We start from the raw sequence: 14664 nt of genomic DNA, 5'->3' as shown, positions 1-14664 counted from the left end.
TCCATTTTTCTGCTGGTACTCATTGAAACATTACACTCTGGCATATAGTACAAGTGAAAATTCTGACTCTGGTGACATGCTAAAAGGGAGTGAAATAATTCTCTGTAAGAATTAGCTGAAATGTTAGTTAGTAGTCTTTAGGGTTTGTTTGTTTTTTGCAGTTTTGTTGTTGTTGTTCTGTTTTGTTTTTTGTGGCATTCAGCTACCTGTGGTATGTTTAGATAATATTTTCTTAATGTTTCTGTGTGCAGTTAAGTTGCAAAACAGGGAATTAACTTTTTTGAATAATGATCCAAGTGTCTATGATGTTAATAGCAAGTGGATATTTTCATAACTCAGGCAAAATATTTTAATTTTACTGCTTTAAGTGGTGGTTTTTCCTTCCTGTGTAACTTCTGCATTTAATCAGCTTGTTAGAATTGTATGTTCCGGTCTCTTAAATCACTGTTTTACCCAGGCTAAGGAGACAATTATACCTTTATATGATTTTTGATTCTTTGGATTATGTTTACAGAACTGCTGACCCTGTACTGCAAATTGTATCTCAAACCTTCCAGAGATATTAACAGAGTCTTGGTGGCTAGAATAATTCATACACTGATCAGAGGATGCTGCTTCCAAACTGATGAACTAAATTCCAATCTTTTTTGCTTCTTTGAAAAAGCACTACAATGTGCAAGGTAATTTTCAGCTTTTTGTTTTGTGTGTCAAAATTGTATTTCAGAGGATAATTTGTCCTAGGTAATTGGGGTTGGACTTGATGGTGTGTGGAGGCTCATCGATCCCTGACTTCTATGAGTCTGACCTTCAACATCTTTCTGTTTACTCAGAGCTCTTTGAAATGTGAATCTTTTCTGCATTTATATGTATTCTGGAATTTTTTTGCATTATCTGCAGGTATGCAGAGGTGAGGTCTTTCGAGTATTCTTGCCTTATTTTATTAAGTTAGGTTTGTTGAGTGCTCAATTTAGAGTTCAAGGAATAGATTTTAAAAAAATCCAGAAAAGTCATTCTTTATTTGTTAATACTTCTTATCAACAGAAAGTTGGCTATTTTTGCTGTAGATGAAGTGCTTGGTTTATATTTCAGGCAGGAGAACGCCTCTGCAGGTCTGGATCATATTCTTGCAGCAATTAATGTTTTCTTCAGCGTGTATGCTGTGAACTGTCGTATGCGGATTTGTAAGCTAGGAGAAGAAATTCTTCCTACGGTTCTTTATATATGGACTCAGTATAGACCAAAAGAGTCTCTAAAGGAGTTAATAATTCAGTTACTTCAACTGCAGGTTCGTGTTCATCATCCAAAGGGAGCCAAAACACAGGAGAAAGGTACACAATATAAAGCTTCTTTCGTTTTCTTGCTTTTCAAATTTTAGCAAATTTTTGCTATATGTGAGAGTTCAAGTTGCACGAGCACAGAAGTTTTGGATGTCACTGGTAAACTTGGAGAATAATCACAGGAGTAACTATTTCTTCTCAATAGTTTTACACTGTGCATTAAAGCTGATTGAATTGGGGAATACGTGTTTTTAACTATTATTGTATTATAACAACACTCAAAATATGCTAGGTGCTGAATGGGAACACCCAGCATCTGGTCAAAGACTTTAAATTTAAAAAGAATTTAAAAAGAAAAGGGGGAGGGGGAAAGGCTGGGGGGAATGGATACAACATACAGGAGTGAGCGAAGTGCAGATTGGCACACATGTTCACATCTTGTTAATTTTATAGATATTAAGACTAGGAGTGACCATTATGGTCATCTAGTCTGACATCCTGGAAAACACAGGCCGAAGAACCTCACCCATTTCTGCATCAACCCATAATTTCTATCTCAGCTATATCATGTCTTTTAGAAGATGTCTATTCTTGATTTAAAGACTGCAAGTGATGAACAATCCACCATGCCTTGGGCAAATTTTTCCAGTGGTTAATTACCCTAATTAAAAATATATCTTATTTCTAATCTGAATTTGTCTAGCTTCAGTTTCCAGCCCTTGCATCTTGATTAAGAGCCATCTCTTTCCCATGTAGATATTTACAGACTGCAATCAAGTCATCTTTATTATCTTCTCTTTGATAAATGAAATGAAGCTTCTTTAGTTACTCACTATAAGGCATATTTTCTAGACCAGCGTTTCTCAAACTTTAGCAACCCGAGGACCCCCATTTTGATTTAAAATTTTTCGCAGATCCCCAAGCCCACCCACTCAGCCCTGGCCCCACCACCACTCCACCCCTTCCCCCAAGGCCCCACCCACACCCCACCTCTTCCCTCTCCCCTCCTCTTTCCCACTTCTTTCCGCCCCCTCCCCCGAATGTGCCCCGTCCCCACTCCTTCTCCTTCCTCCCAGCACCTCCTGCACACCGCTGAACAGCTGTTCCCTGGCGTGCAGGAGGTGCTGGGGAGGAGGGGGAGGAGTTGATCAGCGGGGCCCATGGACCCCCTGGAGTACCCTCGCAGACCCCCATTTGAGAAACACTGTTCTAGACCTTTGATTAGTCTTGCCTCTCATTTAAGAACCTTCTGTAATTTTTCAACATCCTTTTTGAAGAGTAGAAACCAAAATTGGACACAATATTCTAGTAATGATCTCACTATAAACATATACAAAGGAAATACCACCTCCCTCTCGTTCATATTCCCCACCTTATACATCCAGGGATCCTGTTTGCCATTTTAGTGACATCATCTCCTTGAAAGCACGTATTCAACTGGTTATCTACCATGACCCCTAAGTCCTTGTCAGAGTCACTGCTTTCCAGGATACAGTCCCCCATCTTATAAATGCGACCTATGTTCTTTGTACCTAGATGTTGTATGACCTTGCATTTGGCTGTGTTAAAACATATGATGTTCGAGTGAGCCCCCTTACAAAGCAGTCCATGTTGGTCTATATAGCTGACTTGTCCCCATCATTATTTAATACTCCACCAATTTTCATATCATTTGCAAACTTTAGCAGCAATGATTTTATATTTTCTTCCAGATCATTCTTAAAGATATTGCATAGCAGTGGGCTGAGAATAGATACCTGCGGGAACTCATAAGAAACACTCCCTTGGGATGATGATGCCCCATTTACAGTTACTTTATGTGATATATGGGTTAATATCGTCTACATAGATTTTTGAATAGTGGTAATTCTTTATCAGAATGTCATGTGGGACTAAGTTAAATACCTTGCAAAAGTCGAAGTCCATTATGTCAACATTTACCTTTATTAACCAAACTCATCAAAAAATACCAAGTTTGATTGACAAGCCCTTTTATCCATAAAACCATGTTGATTGGCATTAATTATGCTACTATCTTTTATTTTACTGATTGCATGCCACATCAGCATTTCCATGATTTTTGCCCTGTATTGATGTCACGCTAACTGGTCTATAATTTTCCTGCCATCCTATTTACCCTTTTTTAAATATTGGCACAACATTAGGTTTTTTTTTTCCAGTCCTCGAACATTTCCATGTTCCAAGATTTGTTAAATCAATATTAATGGTTCAGAGAACTCCTCAGTTAATTCATTTAATACTCTTGGGTGCAAGTTATCAGGTCCTATAGATTTTAAAATGTTTAACTTTAATAGTTGCTCTTTAACATCCTCCCTAGTTTCTGATGGAATAGAAAGTATTTCATTATCATTGCAAGACATTAATACATCACCCTGCTTCCTTCAGAATACAGAACAGAAATATTTATTGAATACTTCCGCCTTTTCTGCATCATCACTGATAATTTTACCATCCTTGTCTAGTATTGGACCCATATCATCACTAGGGTTTTGTTTGTTTCTAATACATGTAAAAAATTCCTTTTTATTATTCTTAGCGCTACCAGGCATAGATTTAGCTTCCCCTGTCAACTCTGTTTCCTAACTGCTGATTTGTATTTACTACTATCCAACCCATTATAGTGGGTTTTTTTAACGCATTAAATATTTTTATTAATCCCTTGTTAACCATTAATCCCCAATTATACTGAAGTCCCTCTTAGATCACATTCCCCTGCATTCTCTTAGCATCTGCCCCCAAACCCCAACATATAGGGTCCCTGGCCTTCACTGTCTATGTTTGCATCTTGCCTGTATCCAACAAAAAAAAAATCTATGTAAGGCCATCTTCACACCAGGGTTCTTCTTTTGCACAGGAGATGCTGGAGATGGATGCTCCTGCTATATCTGCTGCTTTGGAAGGGCAAGGAGGATAGGGCAGGGCCAAATCAGAGTATGTTGGGTATTAAAATTCTGCAATGTAATCTGTGACACCTGTTGTGTCCTTGGGTTGAGAAGACACATGGGTCAGCTGTTCTTGGCTGCTGGTGGGGAAGTATTCTAGCCCCTCCCCCAGACAAGTGGCAGGGTGGCTGAACTGGGGACCTTGAGTCTCTGGGGGTGGGAGCTGCTTAGTTCTGGATGTTCAGGTTGGAACAGATGAGGGTGGGATTCTTGATTTTTTTTTTCTCCCTCTTATTTTGCATCCAGATTTTATCCTCTCTTCCCCCATCTTTGCAAATGTTCGAACATTTTTTGTTTTAAATAGCAAATGTTTGCATTATAAAACCTCCTGAAAAATACAACTCTAATTGCTGGTAAGCATTCTCTGCTCATCTGGGAACATAGAATGCTATATTGTGTAGTCAGATTATGGCAAATAAACTGCATATATAACTTAAATTTTATCTTTTCGCATACAGGTGCATATGACTCAGCAAAATGGCAAAGAATCTTATACAACTTGTATGATCTTCTGGTGAATGAGTTAAGTCTCATTGGCAGTAGAGGAAAGTATTCTTCAGGATCACGCAACATTGCTGTAAAGGAAAACTTGATTGAATTAATGGCTGATATTTGTCATCAAGTAAATGACATTTCTACACATTGTTTCAAGTGAATGTAAAGTTGATGTGTATACTGTACTATGCTATTCACACACTTCAATTTTCCATTAATATGTCTTGCAGATTTTTTTTCATAATTGTTTACTTATACTTCAGTATCTTTAGTCTCTGGTCTAGAGACGTCCTTTTTGGCCTCAATTAAACAACAGTCTTGAGATCCTAATACTCAGGTCCAATAGAGGCTGCACAAAGTGCAGAAGGAGCCCTCCTGTTCAGTTTATAGAGAAGTTTAATTGCTCTAGTGACATTTTGGATTAACTTTCCCCAAAATATTTCCATGTGTAAGGTACAGTGCAGAGATGGAAGCAGACATTTTCTGTTTGCTGCTGAAAGTGTTTGAATGTTTTATATATGAAAGTTTAACATGGTTACAGGCTTGTAAGGGAGAAGTGTCCTTATATTTCTGGTACACTTTTATAATATCAAGGAATTCTATATAGAGCAAAATTATTTGTTATTGCAGAAGTTCATATTTAGTTAGTACTTTTATTCTGTATGCAGTTGAAAGAATGGGTAATTGATATTTTTATGTGACTTGGGAGCACAAGTTTGATTGAAAATGAATGGTACTTTGTGCTCCTAAATCACTTTGGGCTTTTGTGAAAATCCTACCCTTATTGATTAATTATTGGAGAGTGTAAGTACTGTAATAATACTTACCGGTAGGTCTCATAGTTCCAAGCCTTGCTTTTGAAGGAAGATCCCAAGCTTGGCTTCTTGCTTTTCAGATGACAGAGGCAGTAGGACACTTTGTCTCTGGAGAGCAGGAAGCAAATCTCTGATCAAATCCTAATGGCTGACAGGCATAGAATTGATAGGTGCTGGAGATGGCAGCATCCTTGTGCCCTCTGCCAGTATCTGGGTTGTTGCCCTGTGTGGTCTTTGAAGGTTGTGAAGCAAGCTAAGAGGGAAATGAGAATTCTCTGGAGTGCTTTATAGATGGTAAATAATGATTAACTTCTGGTATATCTACCTTGTAAGCTGGTGATGTGTTTCCCAGCTGGAGGAGACATATTCACACTAGCTCTGATTGAGCTAGCTCAGTAAAAATAGTGTAGTCCCAGCAGTGCAAGCAGCGGGAGGGGCTAACTGCCTCGAGTGCATGCCCATAAGAGATGCTATGTACTAAACGGGGCAGCTAACCCCTCCTGTCACTGGGCCACTGATGTTATACTCTATTTTTAGTGCATTAGCTCAGTTAGAACTAGTACAAGCATATCTCCTCAAGCTCAGAATCACACTCCCAACTCAAAATATAGACATACCCTTAGTTTGAAACATCTCATGGCCTTTAATAGAGGGTGAGGATGACAAGGTCCCTCACCAAAGGCTCTTATGCAAAGTAAGCTGCCACGGGATAAGAGGGAAGGTGCTCTCATGGATTGGTAACTGGTTAAAAGATAGGAAACAAAAGGTAGGTATAAATGGTCAGTTTTCAGAATGGAGAGAGGTAAATAGTGGTATCCCCCAGGGGTCTGTTCTGACACCAGTCCTATTCAACATATTCATAAATGATCTGGAAAAGGGGGTAAACAGTGAGGTGGCAAAATCTGCAGATGATACAAAATTACTAAAGATAGTTAAGACCCAGGCAGACTGTGAAGAGCTACAAAAGGATCTCTCAAAACTGGGTGACTGGGCAACAAAATGGCAGATGAAATTTAATGTTTATAAATGCAGAGTAATGCACATTGGAAAGCATAATCCCAACTATACATATAAAATGATGGTGTCTAAATTAGCTGTTACCACTCAAGAAAGAGATCTTGGAGTCATTGTGGATAGTTCTCTGAAAACATCCATTCAATGTGCAGCAGCAGTCAAAAGAAGCAAACAGAATGCTGGGAATAATTAAGAAAGGGATAGATAATATCATGTTGCCTCTATATAAATCCATGGTACACCCACATTTTGAATACTGTGTGCAGATGTGGTCGCCCCATCTCAAAAAAGATATATTGCAATTGGAAAAGGTTCAGAAAAGGGCAACAAAAATTATTAGGGGTATGGAACGGCTTCCATATGAGGAGAGATTAATAAGCTTGGGACTTTTCAGCTTGGAAAAGAGATAGCTAAGGGGAGATATGATTGTGGGCTATAAAATCATGACTGGTGTAGAGAAAGTAGATAAGGAAGTGTTGTTTACTACTTCTCATAACACAAGAACTAGGGATCACCAAATGAAATTAATAGACAGAAGGTTTAAAACAAATAAAAGGAAGTATTTCTTCACAAAATGCACAGTCAACCTGTGGAACTCCTTGCCAGAGGATGTTGTGAAGGCCAAGACCATAACAGGGTTAAAAAAAGAACTAGATAAATTCATGGAGGATAGGTTCATCAATGGCTATTAGCCAGGATGAGCGGGAATAGTGTCCCTAGCCTCTGTTTGCCAGAAGCTGGAAATGAGCGACAGGGGATGGAACAGGGATGATTACCTGTTCTGGTCATTCCTTCTGGGGCACCTGGCACTGGCCACTGTCAGAAGGCAGGATACTGGTCTAGATTGACCTTTGGTCTGACCCAGTAGGGCTATTCTTATGTTCTTATGTGAGTACTTGAATACTTTTATTGATGGGTCCTCTTTTTACTATATCTTTGGAAAGGTCTTTACTGAAGACACCAAAGTTCTGGAGATAACCCAGTCATACACTGTTACACAAAGAGAGTCTGGAGATGAAGCTGCACCGAGCAAGCGTAGGAGGATCGAATTGGGCTGGGAAATAATTCGAGACAACCTGCAAAGATCACAGAATGATTTTGATGTCATACCTTGGTAAAAACACCTTTATTCTTTTACCTTGGAACTGAAATCAGTATAAATAACTTATTAACAGGTTTTAGTTTCACATTCAATTATTTCTTTATCTGTGGACTCCTACGTTTTATACTGAATTGTCTCCCAAATGCCTTGTGCTGTGAAGTAAGGTGCTCAGATACAGAACATACAGGGAGGCTGTCATGGAATCAGCCTAGCTTTTCCCAGCTCTTGAAAAATCATGAGGAATGTTCTTGAAATTCTTGTTATAAAAGCTTCTAAGTCAAATACCACATAATAGTTAGAAGTCATAACTTTCACATTGCTGACTTGGATAACTGACATGATATATGAGAGAGACAAGGTGGGTGAGGTAATATCTTTCATTGAACCAACTTCTGTTGGTGACAGAGATAAGCTTTTGAGCTACACAGTGGTCTTCTTCGGGTCTGACCTGATATATGACTAATGTATGACAGTGAAATGATGGTGAATGAAAATACCGGCTTTTATGCGGGGCTGTGGAGTTGTAATAAGAATAATGCCCTGGGGTGAGAACCTCATCTCTATTCTCACCATTTTATGCTGGGTAAACTGGCTTGAGGAGTATAATAATAATGTAATCTTTGACATAGCAGATAAAGGTATAACAAGATCCAGTGGTTGGAAGTTGAAGCTAGACAAACTCAGGCTGCAAATAAGGGGCACATTTTTAAACAGCAAAAGGAATTAACTGTTGGAACAGTTTACAAAGGGCTGAGGTGGATTCTCCACTGGAAGATTTTTTAAGTCAAGATTGGATTTTTTTCTAAAAGAGATGCTTTAGTTCAAACAGGAATTAATTCAGGGAAATTGTATGGCCTGTTTTATACAGGAGGCAGGGTAGATAATCAGAGTTGTTCCTTCCAGCTTTATAATCTATAAGTAAAGCTAAGATTTTTGTCATGGAAGTCACGGAATCTGTGGCTTCCAGAGAGCTCGGTGACATTTTCTGCTTCAGCCCCAGGGCAGCGTGGCTGGCGGTGTCAGCTGGAGGGCGGGGGGTCCAGCAGATCTTAGCTGCCAGGTAGTAGGGACCTCGCAGCTCCCAGCCTCTGCAGGTGGCAGGGGACACCCTGCAGCACTGAGCCACAGCGGATGGGGGAGGGACCCCCCCTCAGCTCCAAGCCGCCATGAGCGGCAGGGGGCCCCCCACAGCTCCAAATCGCTATGGGCGGTGGGGTGGCCCCCGACAGCTCCCAGCCACTGTGAGTGGCAGGGAGACCCCGCAGCTCCCAGACACTATGGGCCACGAGGGGAGGGGGTTGTGCCCCCGCAGCTCCCAGCCACTGTGGAGAGCGGGGTGGACCCCAGAACTCCAGCAGCCATGGGTACTGGACTCTCCTCTCCCCATTTTGTCACGGTTATTTTTAGTAAAAGTCACGGACAGGTCATGGGCTTTGGTGAATTTTTGGTTATTGCGTGTGACCTGTCTGTGACTTTTACCAAAAATAACCATAACAAAATCTTTTCCTTATCTATGAGAAATAAAATTACAGACAAGAAAATTAATTTTCTGTTTGCTTCACTGATATCTGACAATCGACTTGTAAAACAGCATTTGTGTGTCTGAGGCTGAACATACTTAATTGCTTCAAAATGACAGAATAATTGGTGATTGAACAAGCTATCCTGAACACTTAAACAATCACAGTTAAATATACAACAATAGAAGTGTAAAATGATTCTCTGAAACTGCTAATATTATAATTTACTGCTTTTCAACACTGATGAATTTATGTACATTTCAAGTTAATTGCCTTCACTTTCTGTTTTTAAGGTTACAGATTACAGCCCGATTAATATCAAAGTATCCTATGAGTCTTCCTAACCGTGAATTATCTCCCTTACTCACTATACTACACCAGCTACTACATCAGCAGAGAAAAGGGGAAAGGACCCCATATGTGCTAAGGTGCCTTACAGAGGTTGCTGTTTGTCAGAGCCAAAAATTAGATTTGGAAAGCACACAAAAGTTGGAGCTGCAGAGAATCTGGGCAAAAGTTTGGTCTCTGACACTTCGCAGCATAAGTTTTCAGCAAGTTGAAACAGAAAGCTTTGGGTTACTTGGAGCCATAATTCAAGGAAACCTTATTGTAATAGACAAAGAACTCTGGAAGATATTTTCAGGGTCTGCATACAAGCCTTCGAGGTAAGATGGGAACCAGGGATAGTGTATCTCGTGTCTTTGACTCTATCTAGCTGTTTTTCCTCCATGAATAGAAATATTAAATTTGTTCTTGTGGCGTTTTAATTAAGTACTGTGCATATTTGTGTTAAAACCTGTTTTTCAGTCATTTATAACTCAGCCATAAAAACTCGCTCCAGTCAGAAAGTTGACATGGAAGAGAAGTGACCAGGGCAAGCTTCTTAAAAACAAATTTTGGCCAAAATAGATTCATTCTACTTTTGTTGAAACAAAGTAAAGCATATTTTTTGTTCTTTTCAAATTAATCTAATTTCAAAAGACTGGATACAAATAGTTTTAAAATAGACAAGTGGAATCTATTGTCTAAAATATGGGTTTGAAAATGCATGCAGAGTGAGTATTCTTATAAAGGAATTTTTAATATGCATGCTTATTAAGTATTTTATTTATGCATTTGACAATATTCTTAGAGCTGTTCAAGATCCAGAAATAAAGACTTTGCCTCATAATGATAGTAGTGGAATATACATTTAATTATGATTTCCCACAAGCTGTTCTTTGCTCTGTTTTGTTGTAGTCCTGCTGCACGTTGCTTGGCATTAGCAATGACTGCCTATGTAGTACCAGAAACTTTGAAAGTAGGAATGATGCAGAATAATTGTGAAGGAAATACAGGGTATGTGTTAAAAGAAGCAATAATGAAATGGCTACTGTTCTGTCATTTGGAAGAGAAGATGGAAGAATGTATTGAGTTACCCCCTGTGCTATGCAGGTAACAACTTGGAGTATAATCCGTTCTGCGTATAAACACAAAACATAACATAAAAAAAGCAGATGGGAAAAAATGAATTATCGAAGTCTTCATATGTTGCTAATATTTTGATAGAGTTTATAAATCTGTGTGTTAACTTTCTGTAGGGTATCATAAAACACTTGTTTTGGAAATCGTTAATTTTTCCTTACTCAAATGAAAAAAAAAATACTTGTTTTATAAAACTGCTGTTAGGTGAAAATTACCTGCACTACTTATACCTGAAGTTTTCTAGCTTGATGTTTCAATTTTAGGAATGACTGGAATCAAACTATTTAGCAGGTGATAATGTTAACCCTGCTGCTGCTTGGTATAACTAATGTGCTATTATAATCCAAGTTTTTCGTTATTCAGGTGTTAGCTTCAGACAGTGCATGCATTTTAAGGTTTCTTGCTTTTTAAAACATTAGGTTAATACATGATTTTTTTGGGTAAATAACTAATATTACTGCACATTTAGCGCCTTTTATGAGAGGATCACCAAATGTTTTACAACCATAATTAAGCTTATCAATACCACTTTGGGGGAGGGAGGTAGATAAGTAGTATATCCATTTTTACAAACGGATAAACTGAGACAGAGATGGTGACTTCCATAAGGTCACACAGCGAGTCTGGCATAGATGTGTTACTCCTGGGGGAAATTCTGCGCCACTGCATGCTCACAGAATTCATGTCCCCTGCAGATTTCTTTGCTTCTGCACAGAAAAATGACTTTCTGACTGGGAAACAAAGCTCCAGCAGCGTGGGCGCATCATTTTAGGCACCCAGAGCAGCTGGCAGAGAGGTAGAGCACTGTGGGGCAGGACTGGAGAAGACCCAGCAGGTGGCTCCTGCCCTGTGCCAGGCTCAGCTGCTAGTCCCAGCTGGGCTGGGGGTAGGAGAGGATGGGACTCGATCTTCCCTTGCAAGGAGTGGCCATGTCCGGGTCAGACCCACCCCCAGAAATCTCCCCTGGCTGCAGGAAACTCCACCCCATACCGCTTTCTGCCCCCATCACTCCTCAGCCGTGGGGGGAAGGGTCACTGTATGGGGAGCTGCTTCCCCGATCACCCAACCCCCGTGCAGCCAGACCCCCCCATACCCAGACCTGCGCTAAGCCTCAGCCCCCCTCACCCAGAACCCCCCCATGAGTCCCCCACACCCTAACTCGCACCCCGCCGAGCCTCACTCCCTGCATCTGGATCCCCCCTTGTCAAGGCTGCTTCCCCACTCTGAACTTTAGGGTACAGATGTGGGGGCCTGCATGAAAACTTCTAAGCTTAATTACCAGCTTAGATCTGGTCCGCTGCCACCACTCTCAATGCTAATTCCCTTCCCTGGGTAGCCTTGAGAGACTCTTCACCAATTCCCTGGTGAATACAGATCCAAACCCCTTGGATCTTAAAACAAGGAGAAATTAACCATCCCCCCTCCTCCCTTCCACCAACTCCTGGTGGATCAAGATCCAACCCCCTTGGATCTAAAAACAAGGAAAATCAATCAGGTTCTTAAAAAGAAGGCTTTTAATTAAAGAAAAAGGTAAAAATCATCTCTGTAAAATCAGGATGGAAAATAACTTTACAGGGTAATCAAACTTAAAGAGCCCAGAGGACCCCCCTCTAGCCTTAGGTTCAAAGTTACAGCAAACAGAGGTAAACACCCTAGTAAAAGGTACATTTACAAATTGAGAAAACAAAGGTAAACTAACACGCCTTGCCTGGCTGTTTACTTACAAGTTTGAAATATGAGAGACTTGTTCAGAAAGACGTGGAGAGCCTGGATTGATGTCTGGTCCCTCTTAGTCCCAAGAGCGAACAACCCCCAAAACAAAGAGCACAAACAAAAGCCTTCCCCTCCCCCCCCCCCCCCAGATTTGAAAGTATCTTGTCCCCTTATTGGTCCTTTGGGTCAGGTGTCAGCCAGGTTACCTGAGCTTCTTAACCCTTTACAGGTAAAAGGATTTTGGAGTCTCTGGCCAGGAGGGATTTTATAGTACTGTACACAGGAGAGCTATTACCCTTCCCTTTATAGTTATGACACCCCTGCTGAGCCCCGCCCTTTTCCCCCACATCCAGCCCCCCACCCCAGCCCCAGGACTGCCCCCTGAACCCTGATGAGCCATACCCCCACTGCACCTGGACCACCCCAACGAGCCCCCTGGACCCCCACCATACTGAGCTTCAGCCAGCTGTACCTGGACCCCAGACCCCCCCCACTGAGCCGCCCACGTGCAGAGCCCCACGCCCAGACCCACCCTGCTGAGCCCCAAGCACCTTCACCTAGACCCCGCTGCAGAGTCCCATTGCTCCTGTGGATCCAGATCGCAACTGCACCTGGACCTCCCACTGATCCACCCGCATCCAGATTGCCCCACACAGGACCCTCTCACCCCACACCTGGATCCCCCCACACTAAGTCTTTCCATACTAGGGATCCTGCCAGGCTGAGCCTACCTGCCTGCACCTGGTGCGGAGGGGCAGGGCCTCATGGTGTTTCTGGGGCAGACCCAGCCCTTGCACTGTGTCAGGGTTGGGTGCAGCCTCACCACCGAGTCCATGTCCCTAGGGGGAGCTGCAGGGTGATCTCCCACCTCTGTGCAGCCAGTGGCCTGTGCTCCCCGCTGCTATGCTGGAGCCTCCACATTTATTTATTGACAAATAAAGTTTGCACAACTTTAAAATCTTGTGCACAGAAGTTTTATTTTTTTGGCACAGAAGTTTTAATTTTTTGGTGTAGAATTCCCTCAGGAGTAATGTATATAGAACTCAGGAGTCCTGATACCTAGTCCTGTTCTAATGTACAAAATTAAGGTTAGATTTGAGATATGAAGTTTGGAGTCATAATCACTTAATAAGTATAGATGTTTCTCACCTAAATTTCAGCTCTGGGTTTTAAAAAAAAATATATTTTCTTTACAGTGATTTTCCTCATCTAGTGCTGCAGAAAATTCTTGTGAGCTTGACTATGAAGAACTGCAGAGCTGCAATGAACTTTTTCCGAAATGCTACTGCGTGGTATGTTTAAAATTAATCAACATAGGTAGTATGTTCCTCATATTTAGGGGCAGTATTTTTAGGGTTGAACCAGGGTTTCTTTAATTGTAGTTCATATCCTCTTGATATTCTGTATTCCCCCTACTTGGCTCAGGTAGTATTACAGGTTTTTGCCATTCCAGCAAGCACTGAAGATATGGAACACGTTTTCCTGTCTCTCTCATATCTTTTAATGTTCATTTCTATAAAGTATTTAGCACACTTTTGGGCATTGTAAATATAGAGCATCTACAGTCTGGTTAGGTGCTTTAGACAGGTATGAAGACAACATCGCCTCTCTGAAGATGTTACATAACATCTTTCTTACCAGTAATATATCTTAGTAAACAATTGGAAAAAAAAAAACCTTTAAAAAAGCCCCCAACTAATTAGAAATTACTCTCATGGTCCACGGTACCCACCCTTCTTCCTCATTACTTTACAGTCTTAAAACTTGATTTAGTGGAAGGAGTTGGACACAGCTCCAAATGCTTTCCCTTTGTATGTCCTTGGGTGTTGTGGGGAGGACATAGGGAGGTGGCGCACACTGCCTTGATGAACACTGTTTTCCAGAATGCTCCAAGGTTACACACCAAAGTTGTGAGCACATTTCATCTACAGTAGGAGTTGTCAACCTTTTTCTTTCTGAGGCACCCCCCCAACATGTTATAAAAACTCCACAGCCCACCTGTGCCGCAACAATTATTTTCTGCATATAAAAGACGGAGCTGGCATTAGGGAGTAGCAAGCAGAGCTATTGCTCAGGGCCCCACACCACAGGGGGCCCAGCAAAGCTAAGTTGCTCAGGCTTTGACTTCAGCCCCAGGTGGCAGGGTTCAGGGCCCCGGGCTTCAGCTGCACATGGTGGGACTTCGGCTTTCTGCCCTGGGTCCCAGGGATTCTAACACTGGGCCCCCTGAAACCTATTTGTGGCCCCCCAACGTGGCCCTGGATCCCTGATTGAGAACCACTGATCTACAATATAGATTCA

At 41.3% G+C, this 14664-nt stretch overlaps 1 protein-coding gene across 1 annotated transcript in view; it reads left to right on the top strand.

Moving 5' to 3' along the window:
• ATM (ATM serine/threonine kinase) overlaps nucleotides 1-14664 on the top strand; it is a 105717-nt gene that overhangs the window by 18330 nt on the left and 72723 nt on the right. The window contains exons 6-12 of the mRNA XM_065405114.1: nucleotides 515-680; nucleotides 1090-1328; nucleotides 4699-4862; nucleotides 7509-7678; nucleotides 9480-9851; nucleotides 10426-10620; nucleotides 13560-13655. Of these exons, the coding sequence (XP_065261186.1) occupies nucleotides 515-680; nucleotides 1090-1328; nucleotides 4699-4862; nucleotides 7509-7678; nucleotides 9480-9851; nucleotides 10426-10620; nucleotides 13560-13655 (1402 nt within the window). The remainder of the gene's footprint in view (nucleotides 1-514; nucleotides 681-1089; nucleotides 1329-4698; nucleotides 4863-7508; nucleotides 7679-9479; nucleotides 9852-10425; nucleotides 10621-13559; nucleotides 13656-14664) is intronic.

The sequence above is a fragment of the Emys orbicularis genome, chromosome 1, assembly GCF_028017835.1.
Source record: "Emys orbicularis isolate rEmyOrb1 chromosome 1, rEmyOrb1.hap1, whole genome shotgun sequence".
Taxonomy (NCBI): domain Eukaryota; kingdom Metazoa; phylum Chordata; order Testudines; family Emydidae; genus Emys; species Emys orbicularis.
The sequence above is the reverse complement of the archived record's forward strand: the minus strand, read 5'-3'. Positions and strand labels throughout refer to the sequence as shown.